The 19,281-nt window shown below is 40.4% G+C and overlaps 1 protein-coding gene across 1 annotated transcript in view; it reads left to right on the top strand.

The window, feature by feature from the left end:
* Positions 1-5,621, top strand: part of LOC129111756 (prospero homeobox protein 1-like) — a 34,531-nt gene extending 28,910 nt beyond the window's left edge. The window contains exon 7 of the mRNA XM_054623839.1: positions 5,421-5,621. Coding sequence (XP_054479814.1) covers positions 5,421-5,606 — 186 coding nt within the window. The 3' untranslated portion in view covers positions 5,607-5,621. The remainder of the gene's footprint in view (positions 1-5,420) is intronic.
* The last annotated feature ends 13,660 nt before the right edge of the window (positions 5,622-19,281 follow it).

Genomic DNA, 19,281 nt, shown 5'->3' with positions numbered 1-19,281 from the left:
TAAATTCAAAGTTTCTTTAAAACAAGGGAAAAACTGCCAGGTTGCCTAAAGACAAACATCAGTATCACATTAGAGATGATGATCAACATCACAAACTGTTCCTCTGCTCACTGAAGGCGTCTCTCGTGTGAGACACTGTGAAGATACTGTCGATGACGGTTGATGTTCCACATGTAACTTAAGTCTGTGTTAAGTTTTTCTTCTATTTTGGATGTGTTAAAATGGGGCAGTGTATTCATAAAGAAGTAACCTACTTACAAAGGGCTCTCCTTTATTCTAAAAATATGTTTTAGTGCAACACTGCCCTTTTGTGCTCATGGCCTGCACTGTAAGAAAAATTAGCAAAGCAGACGTCACTGTTGCTAAGTGCCCGTCGCTGTGCTGTTTCTGCAGGTTTTTTTTGTGATGGTTTGAGTTTCTGCAGGTGGCGCTCTTTTGTGTTCTCCTCTTTTTATCGCAAACAAGCAGCCGCAACTAGAAACGTGGAATAAACAACATTTCTTCCAGTTTTTTAAACTGTAAACGCTGTTAAATCACTACTTGTAAGCAAAATAGAGCAGTTATATTCATGTTTGCATACATGCCAATTATCTTTGTTGGCAAAACTGAAACTATCAATACTTACAAGAAGCTTCCTGTTTGGAGATAAATGCGTCTTTACATTTGTTCTTTATATACTCATGATAAAATTAGCCTTAACTTTCCCCCCATAAAAAAAACAAAGGCTTAACATTGCTAACATGCAACTGAGACAGCTGCAGCAAACACCAAAAGGCAAATATAAATTTGCATTTGACAAAAGCAGGACAAGCAGTAAAAGCATCAGCGAAAAAAGAAGACGAAATGCAGGTGACATTTCTTAAAAGCAGCAAATGCTTGTGCCCCACATTGAGAACTTTTCAATGTCTTAAACTAAGTGTAATGAGTTTGTGTGTTAAGTATAATAAGCATTCAGTAAGTTTGTGATTTCTCACTCGACTACATTTCCAAGAAGAGATGAGGGACAGAGGAGCCAACGAGGTGGACGATAAAGGGAGAGAGTGAGGATGAGAGAAGGGAAGGAGACGAGGAGAAAAAGAGGGAGGGAGGGTCGTCCCAGTAGGCCTCTTTGTTGGGCAGCGATGTAGAGATTTACAGGCTCTTGTCCTTCTGTGTGCGTGTGTGTGTGTGTGTGTCTGTGAAGAGAAAGTAATTGAGCCTCCCTTCATCCAATATTTACCCACCAAACCGGAGCAATCATGCGAATTATGTTTACTGGGAACCAAGTGTCTTTCTTCCTCTTTATCTTTCTTTCTCTTTCCCTCTCTTACCCATTCCTCGCTCGCTCTCTCTCTCCTGGCAACTAGACACCATATCAAGATCCAAGCCAGGAGTAAATGACACACACACACACACACACACACACACACACACACACACACACACACACACACACACACACACACACACACACACACACACACACACACACACACACACACACACACACACACACACACACACACACACACGGGGGAAACAGGCCCATCTGTATTGATGATGGCCTAATTTAGATCTCTTTATTGGACTGATTTACGACGGCTAGACAAATCTGGGCATCTGGACCCAAGTGTGTGTCTGTATGTGTGTTTGTGTCTTTGTCCAGTGGAGCTGATACCCGACCGGACACACAATATCCTCCCTGCTTGGTTTCATTCTCTCTGCTCTACCTCTTTGTGGATCGGCGGTGTCGTTTCCTCTCCTCGTCACCGTCTTTTTGCAGCACTCTTGAGTCCTTAAAGCTGCTGCAATGATGACGTTCGGCATCCTGAAACATTTTAAAAACACACCGATCATCATGCTGAACAAGGCAGTGCCAGCGCTGCAACACAAAAACACTGCGGGGCTCCTCTAGGACAAGGTCACTGAGTCTCTTATTGTCCTACTATGCGTGGAGGTTTTTGTTTCACAACACTCAATCGCTAAAAACGAAGAGGTGGGCTTAAAGCAAAAGCAAAATCCAGATTTTGTAGCTACAGCCTTGGATGTTCGTGTTTCATTGACACACCGAGAGTAAACTTCAATTTTGAGATTACTTATACCGAGTAAAAATGTCAAAGATCAAGAATATTCACATCAGCAATGCAAAAAGAAAAATAGTTCTTGGAACATGTTAAAAGGAGTGAATTTGGGGTTTTTTCAAAGCCCCAAAATTACTCACACAACTTTCTTTGAATTCTTGCGCAAAAAAATTCTCTCATGTCTCCAAGTTGAAGAGAGAAAGAAAAAAACGGAGAAAAGTCCTGATCAATTGAAGTAAATGGGAGCCGTGTTTCCAATGTGCTTTAAAAGACAGATTTTAGCAAAGATTGGGATGCATTTGTTGGGAATTAGTGAGCACACAACTGGATAAAGGAGACTCGGATAATAGTGCGTGAGGTTTGTGGGAGTTTGTCAACGGATGTTTAATATAGTTTTGCTGTTGATAAATGCGGCCTCCATTTCCTTCAATTCATCAAGGCTTCTACATTTTTATATTCTTCATTCAACATGAAAGCTTAAGAAAATAATAGAAATAAAGTTTTTCTTCAAGGATTTAAGGTAACAGGAAGTGAGTAATTGATCACAAAATTTCAATTTTGTGGGTGAAGTATTCCTTTAAGATTAGAGCAAATTTGAACAACTAAAGGATGAAGGGATGTTATTCAGGAGGGAGAAGACGCCTCAAAGGCACATTCATCTTCAAGATCAAACACAGGTTTCAACTTTTATTTGTCCCAGCGGGCAAATTCACAGAAACTATTAAAAACATCAGCTTGACTTTGGGGCTTTGTGTGTTTTCGTTTAGAGGTAAAACAAAAAGGTTTAACCTGCTGAGGTTTAATAATCCATCATTCCCATCTTTAATACTAAAGATTGTACTCACAGAGTTAATGGCTGAGATCTCAAATGCAGCAGCATCACTAAAAAGAAGAAAAACAAACAGTCAGATGACGTTGTTTGTTCATCACAGTTTATTGACCGACTACCTTGTTCAACTTCGACCCATCATATTTGACACAAAGGATCATAACTGACATTTTTAAAGGAATCAAGTTTTGTTTTATCTCCAAATAAAGTGGTTTGAATTATCTCGCCCCTCTTGGACTTGTCATTGCGTTTACTCTGGTGGAATAACTGCAAAAATATGAGAACACTTTTCAGGGTAAAATCTACCATGTATCTCTTATAAAGTTAAATCTTTGGGGTGTGTTTGGTGTGTGTGTGTGTGTGTGTGTGTGTGTGTGTGTGTGTGTGTGTGTGTGTGTGTGTGTGTGTGTGTGTGTGTGTGTGTGTGTGTGTGTGTGTGTGTACAGTAGTGTCTATAGCAAGACAGTGACAGAGGGCCTCATTGAAATAACTGTGGTCTCAAGGGGCCGGCTAAAAAGAGAGGGTAGGTGAGGGGAGACAGAGTATATGAGAGTCCAGGGAATCATTTAGGCTGTGTGTGTGTGTGTGTGTGTGTGTGTGTGTGTGTGTGTGTGTGTGTGTGTGTGTGTGTGTGTGTGTGTGTGTGTGTGTGTGTGTGTGTGTGTGTGTGTGTGAGGGGTGATTCATCCGTTCTGGTGGCGGCTAACCTTGGCTTGTTCTGCCACGCATGACGGGGTTACACCCAGACGGCACTCCGTCGTCTCTGAGGTCGTGTGTGAGTGTGTGTGTGTGTGTGTGTGTGTGTGTGTGTGTGTGTGTGTGTGTGTGTGTGTGTGTGAGAGAGAGTTTGTTGGGGTTTATAGGAGCATGCACCTCGTCTGGAAGAGTCAGCCTCCTGTGTGTCTGTGTGTGTGTGCGTGTGTGTGCATCTGCATGCAAGAAAAAGAGACAAAGAAGAAGAAAAAAGAGGGGCGGAGAGAGGTTGTTTAGTGTCTTTGTATGATCTTGCCCCCGGGAGAAGGGGCAGAAAAAAGAATAAAAAGTGTCTGTGTGTGTGTGTGTGTGTGTGTGTGTGTGTGTGTGTGTGTGTGTGTGTGTGTGTGTGTGTGTGTGTGTGTGTGTGTGTGTGTGTGTGTGTGTGTGCCATTGTTCAGCTGTCAAACACACAGCATTATAACACACACACACAAACGCAAAAAGCCTTGTGATGACAGTATATTTATGCCTGCATGTGGAAAGGACAATTGGATCCCTGCACTCCCTTCGTTCTTGTTTAAACTCTGCGCCCCCCCCGCGCGCACACACACACATGTACGCACACACACACACACACACACGTACACACACACACACACACACACACACACAGTGACCGATCTAAGACAACTGTTCACCTGCCATTGTCAAGGACTGAGTGTGTCATCTGTCATTACATGTGTGAGCCTGCGTGTGCATAAGGAACTCTTGACACACACACACACACACACACACACACACACACACACACACACACACACACACACACACACACACACACACACACACACACACACACACACACACACACACACACACACACACACACACACACACACACACACAGCTGGGGGCTTTTAAGAAAGGGGAAGTACGTTTAGAGGAAGTGGACAGCTGAAGAAGAACTTGGTACAGGAATAGTAGTATACAGTATGGACACCTGAAACACACGCACACTTAACCAAAGTCTTGATCGCTTTCAGTCACAGAACCACTTTTCTAAAAGCAATCTGTCTATATTTGAAGATTTCACTTGTGATTTCACACGTGTGGATGTCTCATGAAGAACGTATTTTGACAGAATTAGGGCTGTCGACTAACAGTGAAACCATTTTGTCGACCTATCAATTATTTGATTTAAATCAACAGATCTGTTGAGTTTTTTCACAAAGAAGCACCACTTTGAATCTTGTGTTATCCAGATGTGTGATCAGAAGTTTCTTTAAAATTCGTAATTCAGCATGGAAAAATGACTAAAGAAACTTGATTTGTATTCTGATCGACTAAGAGGCGGCAGCCCTAAACAGAATATTGTCTATTAACCGCTGTGGGACATATGAAAGCCTATAAAGCACCATTTATCATTTAAACCATCTACTCATTAACAATGTCAAAGATATATATTCTATACTTACAGAGAAATAACTTGACATTTTTTTTGTGATTCAATATTCTGCAATAATTTTATGTGAAGAGTTAGCAGTTTATCCGAACATATATTCTTGTTTAATAAGATTTACACAAGTAATAATATGCTAAAACTAATTTCTTGTTCACAAATATGTCTTATTTTACTGTGCATGCTTTTGGAATTAGATGCTCTACAATCAACAAACATACACATTGCAGTATTCAACAGTTCTGAATCGTTTTGCATAAATACTGTATTGAAGGTTTAAATTCAGGACAAGAAAGAGGAAGGTGATTGAAGGGAAGTTCCTCATCAAAGCGGGCATTTAACTCATGATTTCCTCCCTCCTTTTTTTCACCCTCAGGTTCCTGAACGTTTTCTGGAGGTTTCCCAGGTGACTCTCCGTGAGTTCTTCAACGCCATCGTGGCCGGAAAGGACGCAGACCCGTCCTGGAAGAAGGCCATCTACAAGGTGATCTGCAAACTGGACAGCGAGGTCCCAGATGTGTTCAAATCCCCAAACTGTCTACAAGAACTCCTCCACGACTGACTAGGGAGAGGACGGAAACACGGCGAGCAGGACAAACCTCCAAGGGCCGAGAGAAGACTGTTAGAGAGCGAGAGTTAGACTGGTGTTCGATGCAGAGACTTGAAGTGGTTCTACTAGGAGGAATCTGGAGGTTTGTTGATGGTTGCTTTTGGTCAGCACAACTTTTAAAGACAAAACTGCCCTCAAATTGTTTTATAAAGAAATAAAAATCCCTCTTGAAGAAGACGGAGGGCTCGAACTCTCAAAGAGTCAAACGCTGAGACTTTTATAAATGAAAGCAAAACAGTGAGAACTGAACCTCTTGCACTTACAGAAAAGCTCCTCCGTCTTCTCTTTCTCCTCCACCTCGTCCAAGCTCGCTCTTCATCGTTCTTTGGAGGAACGAAGAGATGAGGAAGATGACGGATCAATCCTCAGCCCGTGACTCGGGGGTCGGGAGCGAACTAGAAAATAAAGATGATAATATATAAAAAAAAAAATCTTTTTATTGTGGATGTTTTTAAGTTACATGGACATTTTTGAAGAAAAAAAAGTGATGTTTCTGTATTTTTTCTCCTTTGTATAAGCTTACTCTTCTATGAACCCTCAGTCACTCGCATAGACACACACACACACACACACACACACACACACACACACACACACACACACACACACACACACACACACACACACACACACACACACACACACACACACACACACACACACACACAACCACAGACACACACTTACACACCTCTTGAATAGAAAAGCACAGTAGCATTCCCAAATCCTCACCTGAACCCAGACAAACTGGACATAAATAAACTTAGTTGTTTATTTCCCTTCTTTTGTCCCCTACTCTTTTGACTCCTCCCCTTTCTTACTGTACTGAGACTTACTGGGTGTTTGTTTTGACTGTGTGGCTCTCCCTGCCCCACCCTTCCCTGGCCGCCCCTCTTGGCTAATGTTGCATTCAGGCACTCAGAGCATCGAAGACAAAAATAAACATTTATTTACTTCTTAAAATCTCTCAGATCTAAATACTATCAGTCCTAGTTTTACAGACATGAGACAAACTGTATATTTAGCCGTCATGAATCAGGCTGATACGTTAAACTCTGTTACTGCACTTATTATACAAAATGACGAAATGAAAAGGCTGACAAACATGGCCAATGCTATTATTTATTATTAAGAATGGCCACTTTTCTTTTTTTCCCCTCACATACCAGACAATTTGAAAGATTTCACAATTGAAAAATACACTTCAGTGTCCATGCTTTCTGGTGGACAACCTGTAAAAGCGGCAGTGTTTCTTAATTAACATCTGTTGGGGATTTATATTATTTTAAATATATAGCCCTGATGCTGGATACATTTAGGACACAGCACTGACGGCATGTTTGCTGGAACAAGATTGGCATTTTTTTAGATATAATTTGTACCATTATGCTTCTCAGAATATCTAATCTGAAAATCACATTTACATCAATTAGTGATTTTCATTTTGATGCAAAGTGGATTTACTGTATTGTAAATCTTTGTTTTAATGAATCATAAATAACAGGAACCAAACTATTCATACCAGTTTGATGTGCTCCGTAGGTCATTCCCACATGATGCAAAAACAAGATTCATTCCTCACAGTGCATCTTTTATGTACTGACTGGACTCAGACACTTGCAGGAAGAGAGTATCGGTGGTGCAACAGCCGTTCTTAATATCGAGTAAATAAATTCAGACACGTCAAAATGTCTAATTTTAACCCCCTTTCATGCTGCGAACCTTGGAACTGGAAGTCACCACAAGTAGCCAAACCACCATTAGAAAAACAGATTTTTCTCTTTGCTCTGGGGCCAAGAGGGGCAGCTGCTCCGGCCGGGTCATGTGTGAAGTGTTTAAGGTTTTAACAGCAGAAAAAAAAAGACATAGGACAAAATGCTGATATTTGTAGCTTGTATAGATGTAACAATTACTCTGATATTGTTATTATTTATAATTGAAATAATTATTCCTATTAATGTTATTCTGATGATGATTATTATTAATGCTTGCTACAGATTTGACCAGTGGTTTTACTCATTGTTTATCCATCACACTGCAACATGAAATAAATTATTCTTTGAAAAAAAAAAAAAAAAAAAAAAAAAAAAAAAAAGGTGTGTGATTGTACTTTTCTGTTCTATGTGCGCTCAGCAGAGGTGTAGAAGGCGTTGACCTGCCCACACACAGAAAATCGCCTTCAACCCTGAGCGGTAACCAGGCAACATGATGGCCACTTTAACTCACTCGCTCTGTCTCCCTCTCTCCGGATTGTGTATAGGGGACATGTGATCCCTTGTTGTTGTTGCTGATGAATTGAAAAGAGGAGCGCTGTGTGATTATTGTCAGCACAAAAGCCTCAAAAAGCTGCTGACGCCTAGATTAGCCAGTACAAAGACGCAGGGACAGACACACACACACACAAAAAGACATAGGTGCAGACTCACAGTCGTACACACACACACACACACACACACACACACACACACACACACACACACACACACACAAAAGCACAGGGACAAGGCCCGTCTGCCCTCGTTGCCCTACCATCCTTCTCCCTCCTCTACATGTCCTCTGCTCATCCTCTCTCACCCCGTCCTCCCTTTTTTTTCCCTCCACTGTCTCCTCTCCTCTTTACCTCCTTTCTCGTAGGTTTTATTTCTGTCCTCCTCTCACACCACTTACCTCCCTAACACACACACACACACCATGCCCTCTGTGTGCTGGCGCCCAACGCTAACTGGCATCACACAATGCCAACCACCATCACCAGCATGAGATAAAGTACCAGCACTCAATGTGTCTCTTTTCTCTTTTTTTCTCTCTCTCTCTCTGTGTATGTGTGTGTGTCTCACATACAGGAGATGACAACAATGAGTATAAGACATCTCTACACACACTTGTTTGCTCAACTTTCAATACAATCCCAACAACGATATAGTAGCATTTATATGTGATAATGCATATAAGATTAGAGCACAATTATCTATACAAAGTCATGGCTTCTGTAATAGTTACTCACACATTTTTGCAGAATAAAAGCATAAAAAAAGGGCATTACTAGCAGCTTTGTGTGGCTGTACTTCGGAGGGGCCTTCCTCCACTAAACATTCTTACTCATACTATTTAACTGACTGATAGATAAGTTGTGTGTCAGATTGGTCATTACAGGAGGGCCCGTGGGAGTCTGAGCTGAGAGACTTTTGGCTGATCCTCCATGATTTTGTTGGACTCAGACCCAGCAGCACCGAGGACAAGCATTAAGAAAAACTACATAGAATACTCTAAGTGCTCTGAGGGAAAACAAAAGGCAGAATCATGATCATCTAGTGCAGCTAGCTCACACTGCCAAAGCTTTTCATTAGAACAGGCGGGGCTGAACAGGAGGTGGGGTCACTCTTTGCTCTATATGATCACACACACACACACACACACACACACACACACACACACACACTCACTCATACACATTCACGCCGTCTGCCTGTGAAAGCAGATTTCTGAGCAGCGCAACAATAAAACAGCTGTGTTTGTGTTGGCCTGCTGATTGTTTCATTCTCAATCACCTCGTCATATGCACAAACACACTTAGGCGGACACAAACACACTTATTGTCGGCCGAGATGGCATGACAGTGATACATCTTGGGTAATGGCCGCTATTATTATGGAGTAGGGAGAGAGAGTTTATTATAGAGGAAAATCTCTCCTCCACATAATCCTAATAGCTGTAACTGTCTCCTCCGTGTTAACTGCTGCTAAATTGGACTGTGGCGCGTGTGAATGTGTGTGAAAGAGACTTTATTCACGTCCACTGCCATATTTGTGGATAGATGCAATGAGGCAGACGTTTATGTCTGTAGCTACAACAATGGCAATAATCGCAAAAACACCCGACTTCACTGTGGTAATCGCTGCCTCATTACCAAAGTCTTCATTTTTACTTAGCGTTCAGCTTATTGGTTTGCAGAAAAAGAAATTCCACCAACTTGTTTCCATGCTGTTTATGTGTATATGTGTTTTACTCCTGGTATCTAAAAAATTCACATTATGTTGATGACCCTCGCCTTTGCAATGACACATATAATAAATAATGAGTTTGTAAGTGCATTAAGAAGAAGACAGGAAAGCAATTACCAGCATATTACTCATCTGGTGATGTACAGTGAAAATAAAATAAGCATTATTGATTATGATTGCAAGATGACATTCCTCTCTTGCTACACCTTGTGTGAAATCTACTTCTTCAATCTGCATTTTTGAATTCCTCTTCAGTCTGTTTTCTATCATAACAAAATAAATAATCGTGGCAAATCTTAATCTTAATTATTTTGTGTTGTTTGGAGGTTATAAACTGATTAACAACTTGTCATTACCCGTATTTTATAGAAACAAAGGTTCTGCTGCCAAGTGCGCTTTGGGCTAAACCTCTGTTTATTGTTCTGTGTTAATGTCTAATAAAAGCGAAAAAAGAAAGAAGCAAAGTGTTAATTAACCGTGAAATTGGTGTAGAAAGTACTGTGATAACTAGGAAAAGACCAAACTTCTGCACACTGTCTAATAGAGCTAAAACAGCTTTGTTTGTCTATTAATTGATGAGCTGATCAACAGAAACTATTTTGATTTGGATTCATTTTTTAAGTCACTTTTAGAACCAAATTTTCTCTGTGAGGATGTGCAGCTTTTCTTTTGCCTTTGGTGTTGGTAAATGAAATATCTTTTCATTCTAGACTGCTGGCAAAACAAGCATTTCATTAACTTGGTCTTTTTCCACTATTTTAACAGACATTTTACAGACACAACAACTGGATTAATCAATACTGAAGGTGATTGTTAGTTGTAGTCTGCAGTCTACTGAACTTTAAAAATAAATCATAAGCATTGAACATATCTTTGCAACCTTTGCATCTTTCAACCTTAAACGTTGTTGTAAATAAAGGTTATACAGTTGAAAAGTCCAGGAGACGAGTGTGTTTCTTTGTCTAGACTTTCTTTCTGCTTCACACTAGCAGGATTTATAGTTCTGTCTCGCTGTTTGATGTCGTTTTCATTGTGTTTTCAAGCTGCGTAAGTAGAACCTCAGCGTCTGACCTCAGACTGACCTGTTAGAAAGATGAACTCAGGTCTAATTATCACTCATTTTAACGCATCAACTTTAAAACATCATTCAAATAAACGACTGATTGAATCGGACCATCGCTGGCTGCAACGATCACTGTTAGCTTGTTGAACAGACTTTAATCAGCCAGCGCTGCAGGTTTATTTGCATCAGTTCTTTAAGATGGCACCCAGGTGGATGAAGCTAATTGTTGTTTGGAGCAGCTGCCCCGACAGCGTTTTCACTTCCTTCTCACAGCACTCGCTCTGCATCCCTTCGTTTCTCCATCAGGTCATGCTCCCATTCCACCCATTTCATTCTCATATACCGGGAATCCTTCATTTTTCAGTCATTAAACATCTATTTATCCTTCCATCAATCTCAGAAAAAACTTCTATGGTTCATAAAGTTATGTTTGTTCTTCAGTTTTAACAATCCAACCATACATTGAGTCAAACAATTTTTTCCTGTATTGCATTTATCATCCATCCATCCATCCTTAAGTCAAAGAATCCATCCTTCCCTCTTCTTTTCTCCCTGCCTCCTAACTGATATCAATTTCCTCCTCCCTCCATCCCTCCTTCCATCAGCGGTCTGTTCGCTAATCAAACACCATCTGTCCTTCCATCCCCAACCTGTCAGGAACAGCTGCCAGCCGCTCTCTTAACAACACTTTTAACAACCCTGCCGCATCTTCCCCGGCCCGCCGCCCGCCGCCGCCACCGGGCGGACGTCTCCGATGAGGGCCACCGCCTCCATTTTACGGGCACGCACCAACACAACAGACACATGTGCGATCAGCGGCGTACAGAGCCATGCATGCGTAGCCTATTACAGCGTATGAGGAGATCAGGGTGTGAGAGTCGCAGAGGAGAGAAGAAACTGTGCAGAAGAACAGACGAGAACAAAACAAAAAAGGTGTTTTTTTTAAAGACAGCAAGGAAAAAAAGTTTTTAAAAACTTCTACTGGCCTCTGGTTGAACCTAAGAAGCACCGTCAGGAACCAGCAAAGAAAATTAAATCATTCTAGAGAAAGAGGAATAACGAGCTAGCAGAAGGTATAAATGGAGAGATAAAACAAAGGAGAGATGGCGCTCGGTAAATGAGTAGAAGTCTAAATAGTAATCAAGGGAAGAATCAGCCGCCTGCTCAAAAAAAGGGTTTAGAGCTAATGGTGGGAAGTAAAAGCTCCCAACACAAACACACAAGTACTGTACAATGATCACCACTACACACACACACACACACACACCGGCATACAATCACCTTAAACTCACTCACACATGAAAGTTTTCTCACACATTTAATAAAATCATCCCTCACAGACACGCATCACAAATATAATCACTTACCAGAGTACACCTCCACACACATATTAAATACAGTCATCACACACACACACACAGAATTGCTGCACAAACTGCACTGCTGTTGTCGCGAACATGCCAAGACATTTTCAAGTGTTATATCCTGAGGAACTTCCCCAACCAATCATTGGCACATGGGCCAGATGTTCACTGGTGCTTCAATGCAATGTTCTCCTGGCAAACAACACACACACACACACACACACACACACACACACACACACACACACACACACACACACACACACACACACACACACACACACACACACACACACACACACACACACACACACACACACACAGTACAACACTGGCTGGCATCTTTGTCTCGCTCTCCCTTTATGCATATGAGCATTTGATATGAGACTGAAACGCCAAGACTGCACTTTTTCATCACACAAAGGGGAGGGACAAGGGGTGAGGAGGGGAGGAAGAAATAAAGGAAGGCAATGACAGAATAGAGAAGCCAGAGACACAATGAAAAAAAGAGTGGAGGTAAAAGACTGCAACACAGGAGTCAAGAGGCCAACGGCAGTGAAGAAGAAAAGAAAGAGGCTGCATGTGATGGAGACAAATGGCTTAACATCACATCATTAGTGAAAGCAGCAGCAATGGAGCATCCAAGTGCCTCAACATGCCACCTAGTGGGAGAGTTTACATCCAGCTTGAAGTGTGTTAATGGTTGTAGTGCTTCTCCTTCTCTGTTCTGTTTTGAATGAGTTTGTTGGGGCAGCAGATAAAAAAGATTTCCCTACATGCTTGTCACATGATGCAGAGTCTGTTACATACAAAAGGTGGTTTTGTTAGAATCAGGCGCCAACCCCCAGTTCTGAGAAAGTGAAGCCAACGCTGAAGTGTCTTAAAGCTGCACTCTCTCTAGTGTCCATCAGGGGGCGACTCCTCTGGTTGTATAGAAGTCTATGAGAAAATGACTCTACTTCTCTCTTGAGTTATTCCCTCAGTAAACATTGTAAACATGAGTTTATGGTCTCACTCGTTAGTTTCAAGTCTTCTTCAATACAGCATGATGTTCATTTAGTCAATTATGGTCCAATTTAGAGTAAAATAGACCATAAAGCAGGATATGATTGACAGGTCGCTATGACGGCGATGTCCCTGATTCTGTCTTACAGCTTTAACCCCTTCACAGTCTGCTTTCAGATGATTAAAGGTAATTGTAAGGTCTTTGGTCGGCATAAATATCTTATTCAGCGGATGGGATATACAGTATTTTGACTGAATAAGAAAAAAGAAAAACTCAGCTTATGTTGGCTGAAGAAAATTGGCCACACATTAACAATGCATCCTTTTTTTCTCCCACTGGTTTAATTTAATGAACAAAAGTCTCTGCCAACTACAAAAAAAGAGACAAGAATGGATTTATTCAAAGCTTCGTGTTTCTCTTTGCTTCTAAAGAATTAATAAATTGAAAATGATGTTTCGAGGACATCTGAATCTTTTGTTGCAGTCTATTCTTTTCAATTAATGCTACCTGATAAACTTTGCTCAATAGGTGTGTAAAGTCATTAAAACAATGTCATATTGTCAAACACCAAAGCAGTGAAAATAAAATGACTTGCCAGCTAAGAAGTTTTTTTAGCCAGAGACCACTACAAAGATGCAAACAAAAGCACTAATGTAGATTTAAAATATAATTTGGCATTATAAAAGTTTGCATTAGCCTCCAAAATCAAAGCTTTTTAAACTTGTATTCATCAAGTTTCCCTGAGGGCAGCGACTGGACACCCTGTGATGGTTTAATACAACCAGCAGAGAAAGGAGACTTCTGGTGTGGCGATCAATACAGCCTCACACAGGGCGGATACAGGGGGCTCACACTCACACGTTAATACATGCTTATAGATGTACACACTTTCACCATTTGCTTGGACACACATACACTTGAGGGAGTGTGTCGGCCACGTGTCTCATGTCCGATAAGGCCATTGAGTCCGTCAATAAGAGCCTTTCAAGAATAACAGGGGTTCTATCCACTGACACACAGATCGTGCTCTCATCTGTGCGCACACACACGGACACACACACACACACACACACACACACACACACACACACACACACACACACACACACACACACACACACACACACACACACACACACACACACACACACACACACACACACACACACACACTAACTTCCCCCGCTCACTTTGTCCTTTAACCAGACAAAAATGGAGTTCAGCCCGGGGCCGTTCCATTTTAATCCACATCACCTACCTCTCCTGACACCGCTCCAACTCACACGTTTTTATGTTTCCTCCTCTCTTTGTCTCTCATCCTTCTTACTTTTCATGTTTTCCTCTCAAGATATCATGCGTTACTGTCTTTTGGGTTTTGTGGAATAATGGATTCGTCCCTTTTGATATAATGCATTATAAACGTACTCAAACTGCTTATAGAACTGTGTAATTATAGCTATAAGCAGTCATAAATATCTTTAATTATACAACAATAATCACAACATATTATAAAGCATTTTATAATCACCCGAAGTATCATAATACTTTATAATCTCTGTTCCTTCACTCACAGTTTTTTGCAAGGATCATAGGATATTATAATTCCATCAGTCTTATTATGCATTATAGCCCCTGTTTTAATGCATTACAATGTGATTATAATATCAGAAATATTCATGTTACAACGTTTTGTGTTGTTCTTGCAGATTTGGGGATTTCCCCTCACTTAAAGCAACACTTAGAGTTACTTATTATTACATTATAATGCATTTTTAAAAAGGAATATAATGTATTACAACAGACAAATATGTAATAAAAGTATTTTGATATTAGAACTAATAAGTAATGCTCATAAAATGTGTTATGAATATTTTTAGCCAGCATTGTGAATATTTATGAGTGCTTATAGCCTAAATGATACAGTGCCACATATTATAACACATAATAAGTATGTTTGTTTTGCTTTATAGATATGGGCACCATATAAAGTGTCACATTCCAGGGATGGTTTTGTTGATGAGTCTGATTTGATTATTTTCTATATTTGATGAATATGTTTAGTTTAATCATATTTTCTTTTAAGAAACTGCTTTTCAAAGAAGATTTAAGGGATTTAATGAAATAAAAAATAATAATTGTCAAAAAGTATAGTATGAAAAGTCTGTGTAAACTTCTACGGCACAACAAAGGAGACACAAATATGTTAATGAGAGGCAATGTTTCTAAAACTAAAAAGATCTTTTGAAGATATTTGAACCTGAAAAGAACAGCAAAATCCGGCCTTGGATACAAAGACTATGACTGAATATCCAGTGTCCTTGAGCGAGCCTCCGAATCCGGTTCAGGGCCAAACTTATCTATGACGGTCCTGAAAGAACCCCAAAAGAAAAGGAGTACCTCCCTTCATGGCCGAAGAAAGCATCACATCAGGAGACGTTAATGTGATGGGGACGCTAAAACAATATTTCAATGGAAGAACACAAAAATCCAATCAAAAGCAAAGCATTGTTGTAAAATAATAACCCATTCATAAATCTTTAAATGTTGGAAACTATGAGACATTCTGGGTCAAACAACTTGAAACGCAACACTGCTGCTCCTCAATAAGCGAGGGAACAATTGCCAATGCCACGTTTGACAAAGCAAGTAGCAACACAACCAAGTGTTCAGCTAGCAATGCTAACAACTAGGCAATGTGCAAGACATAAATCCAGTAAACACAACATAAACCAAAATCACAACCTAAAACTTGTTATGTAATAACTTTTAAATGCAGAACAGCAACTTGCAAATCTTTAACAAGCATTGAACCCTTTTGAGTAGTTGTGCATTTGCAGCAATGTAGTTGCAAATCACGTGAAAGCAAACAATCTTTTTGACTTTAGACTTTGTTAACAGAGCCAGAGAGTCAATTTTATTTATTGTTTTGGTTGTGCGGTTCAGAATTTATTTGCAAAGACAACGAGAAGAAGAAAAATCCTCACAACTGAGAAGCTGGAACCAGACATTGCTCGGCATTTTTCCTTGATAAATTACTTAAACAATTGACAATCAAAACTAATTGAATAAATTGACTAATAGACCAATTTTAGCACTAAAATAACTTGCAATAATTACTGTGATTATGTTAGTGTCCTTGGTTTGAGAGTTTCTTTTACACGTCTGTAACAGTACAGTGACAGAAACCCCTTCAGGTGTCAACTCGTTTCTATTTTAAACATCTGAATTCTGTCATTTTGATGAAATATGTATGTGACAGAAGACAAAAATGTGACATGAGGAGCAGGCGCATGTGTTTAAATATTCTAAGACTCTTAAGCTCAGCGTCTGCATGGTCCTATTGTTAAGACCCCAGAGTGGGCCGAGGAATTTCATTTATCAAGAAATGGATAGGGCTCCTAGAAGAGCCCTCTTCAGAAAGACATACTATAAATAACTGAATGACACACTGAGTAGACAGACAAGGAGGAAGAGTTTGGTTACTGTAGGAAGAGAAAGAAATCACGTTGGGTTTGTAAGCAGGGAGGAAAGGCATTTCAGACGGAAAGACTGTGAAAAGGAAGAAGAAAGAAATATGCAGTTCTTCATAACTGACGTGAAAGAAGTAACAGAGGGAAAGAATCTCAGGCCTCCCGTGCTCGTCTGTCCACATACAAACGGACTACAAATAAGCTTGTGCGGCCCCTTTGAGCATGCAGCGGTCAAGGTTCACTGGCAGGTCAGCTGGGGGACTGGGTGTCCCGAACATGGAAAATGACACACACACACACACACACACACACACACACACACACACACACACACACACACACACACACACACACACACACACACACACACACACACACACACACACACACACACACACACACACACACACACACACTTGTGGACAGCTGTCAATTGGCAGCTAAGCAGGTCTGAGGTGAAACAATGGGGCTGAAGGAGAAGAGCAAATAGTTTTATTGGGGTTAAAACAAGGTTAAGCTCTCAGGGTGGCATGTGAAATGGTAAATCAGCATGCCGAATATCTTATGTGTGTTTGTAATACGCAAACATCCTCTAGCACCAATTCTTTTTACAGTTACTGCCAACATTGTGAGACACTGAGGGATTCTCTGTCTCTGTGTGCACGAGACGCTGCAGACTTTAATAGAAGAAAGAGAAGAAATAATGTAAGCAGCAAGGTAAGCAAATGAGTCGTTCACAATTGTCAATTTTTGATGAGTTGTTGAGTCTGTAAAAATTCAGAAAATAATGACAAATGCCTCGTAAAATGTCGTGTGTACTATTGTTTCTCTTTTCTATCAGTTTCCAACAAGTTTTTCACAAATTCAGACAACAGAAAACAAGGATGTCTATTGAAATGAAAACACAAATTAATCAATTAGACATTGTTTATCCATAGCAATACGCTTCAGGGTTTTTTCTACTCAAAGCCTCTTACAGTGCCGGGGCATCACACTGTACTGCGTAATACAGCAGCGCACAGTGCTGCACATTAACATGTCATGCTCTTTTACTGCCCCCTGCTTTTTCTTGCACAAGTCCATATGAGATGGAGAGAAAAGTCGGGGAGGGAGACAGGAAAGACGGACAAAAAAAAAAGGCAGAATCTAAGCCTTCAAATTAGGATAATGGAGCAAAAACATATGATGATAATGAAATGTTATGAAAATATTTGAAAGATTATGCTGCTATGGCTTTAAGGGTCGCTACAGATTCCCCGAAATAGTCGAAAAGAGAGTGAAATTAAATATTAGACTGGATCAAGTTGTTGACAAAAGCAGAACCTGTAGGAGTATAATATCTGAATGAAAGTAGAAGTGCAGCAGAGTCAACTCTACAGACGATGTAACCCTAAACGTGACATTAGCTGACCCTAATCCGTCCCTGACCGCTGACTCTGTGCAGCTTAAAACTTCCTCCTGTTCATACTGACTATTAAAAGATCTCTTCATAACATAAGAGGGATGGGGACAAATCCAGAGTCCTCTTTTGGTGCAACAATATATATTCCAAACTACATCTGAGGTTAATATGAGGCTTCAACAGTCTGACAGTATCAAATCAAGGCATCTTCTTCAGTTACAGTCTTTATTGTTCAGGTACATCTTTCTGTCCTACAGAGGAGAGATGGTCAATAAAACTAGGAATGTAATACTAAAAATACTAACTCAGACAGCAGAAGCCTCATTGTAGATTCAGATTAACCTATTTTTGAACAGATAGAGGACTTTGCCCCCAAAAGTTATCGGAAGTGCATAAGGGAAAAATGACAATCCTGACGAGTAAAGATGAATAAAGGCATATTCAACAATCATTTTCCCAGTTTGGGGAGTGTTTTTGAATGGGTTTATGTAGGAAAACTTTCAAAAAGTAACCCGTACCACAAAAATGCCTTAATATACAGTGTCATGGTCTACAGTACAATGATGTGAACATCCTGTCTGGGTTACAACCAAATCTCAAAAGTGAAGACCGTCACTGCACTAAAAGTAAGAACACATGGTAGGAATTACAAAAGACATAGTTTCATAAATATAATCTGAATTTAAGCACCCAGTGACCTGAGTACATAATCTCCACAAAAACCACTCAGTCTTCCTCCACTAATCCAACTCTTTCTCATCCTCAGCCCCTCTTCCCCCTCCATCTTCAGACAACACACACACACACACACACACACACACACACACACACACACACACACACACACACACACACACACACACACACACACACACACACACACATACAGATACAGATTCCATTTATCAAAAGACATGAATGCAGAGTTAACTCTTGCTCATGTCTCATTGATCCAAAGCAGGCGTCAACCTCCAGTTCTGAGAAAGTGAAGTCAACACTGAAGTGTCTTAAAGCTGCATTCTCTCTACTGTCCATCAGGGGGCGACTCCTCTGGTTGTATAGAAGTCTATGAGAAAATGACTCTACTTCTCTCTTGATTTATTCCCTCAGTAAACATTGTAAACATGAGTTTATGGTCTCAATCTCTAGTTTCAAGTCTTCTTCAACACAGCATGATGTTCATTTAGTTAATTATGGTTTTATTTAGATTAAAATGGACCATAAAGCAGTGTATGCTTTAGGGCGGGGCTAACTTGTGATTGACAGGTCTCATGTTCTAGTAAATCAGACTGCAAGTAAAATATATAGGAGATGATACCGC

This window comes from Anoplopoma fimbria, chromosome 22, assembly GCF_027596085.1.
Source record: "Anoplopoma fimbria isolate UVic2021 breed Golden Eagle Sablefish chromosome 22, Afim_UVic_2022, whole genome shotgun sequence".
Taxonomy (NCBI): domain Eukaryota; kingdom Metazoa; phylum Chordata; class Actinopteri; order Perciformes; family Anoplopomatidae; genus Anoplopoma; species Anoplopoma fimbria.
Note: the sequence above shows the minus strand (reverse complement) of the source record. Positions and strands in the feature narration are given on the sequence as shown.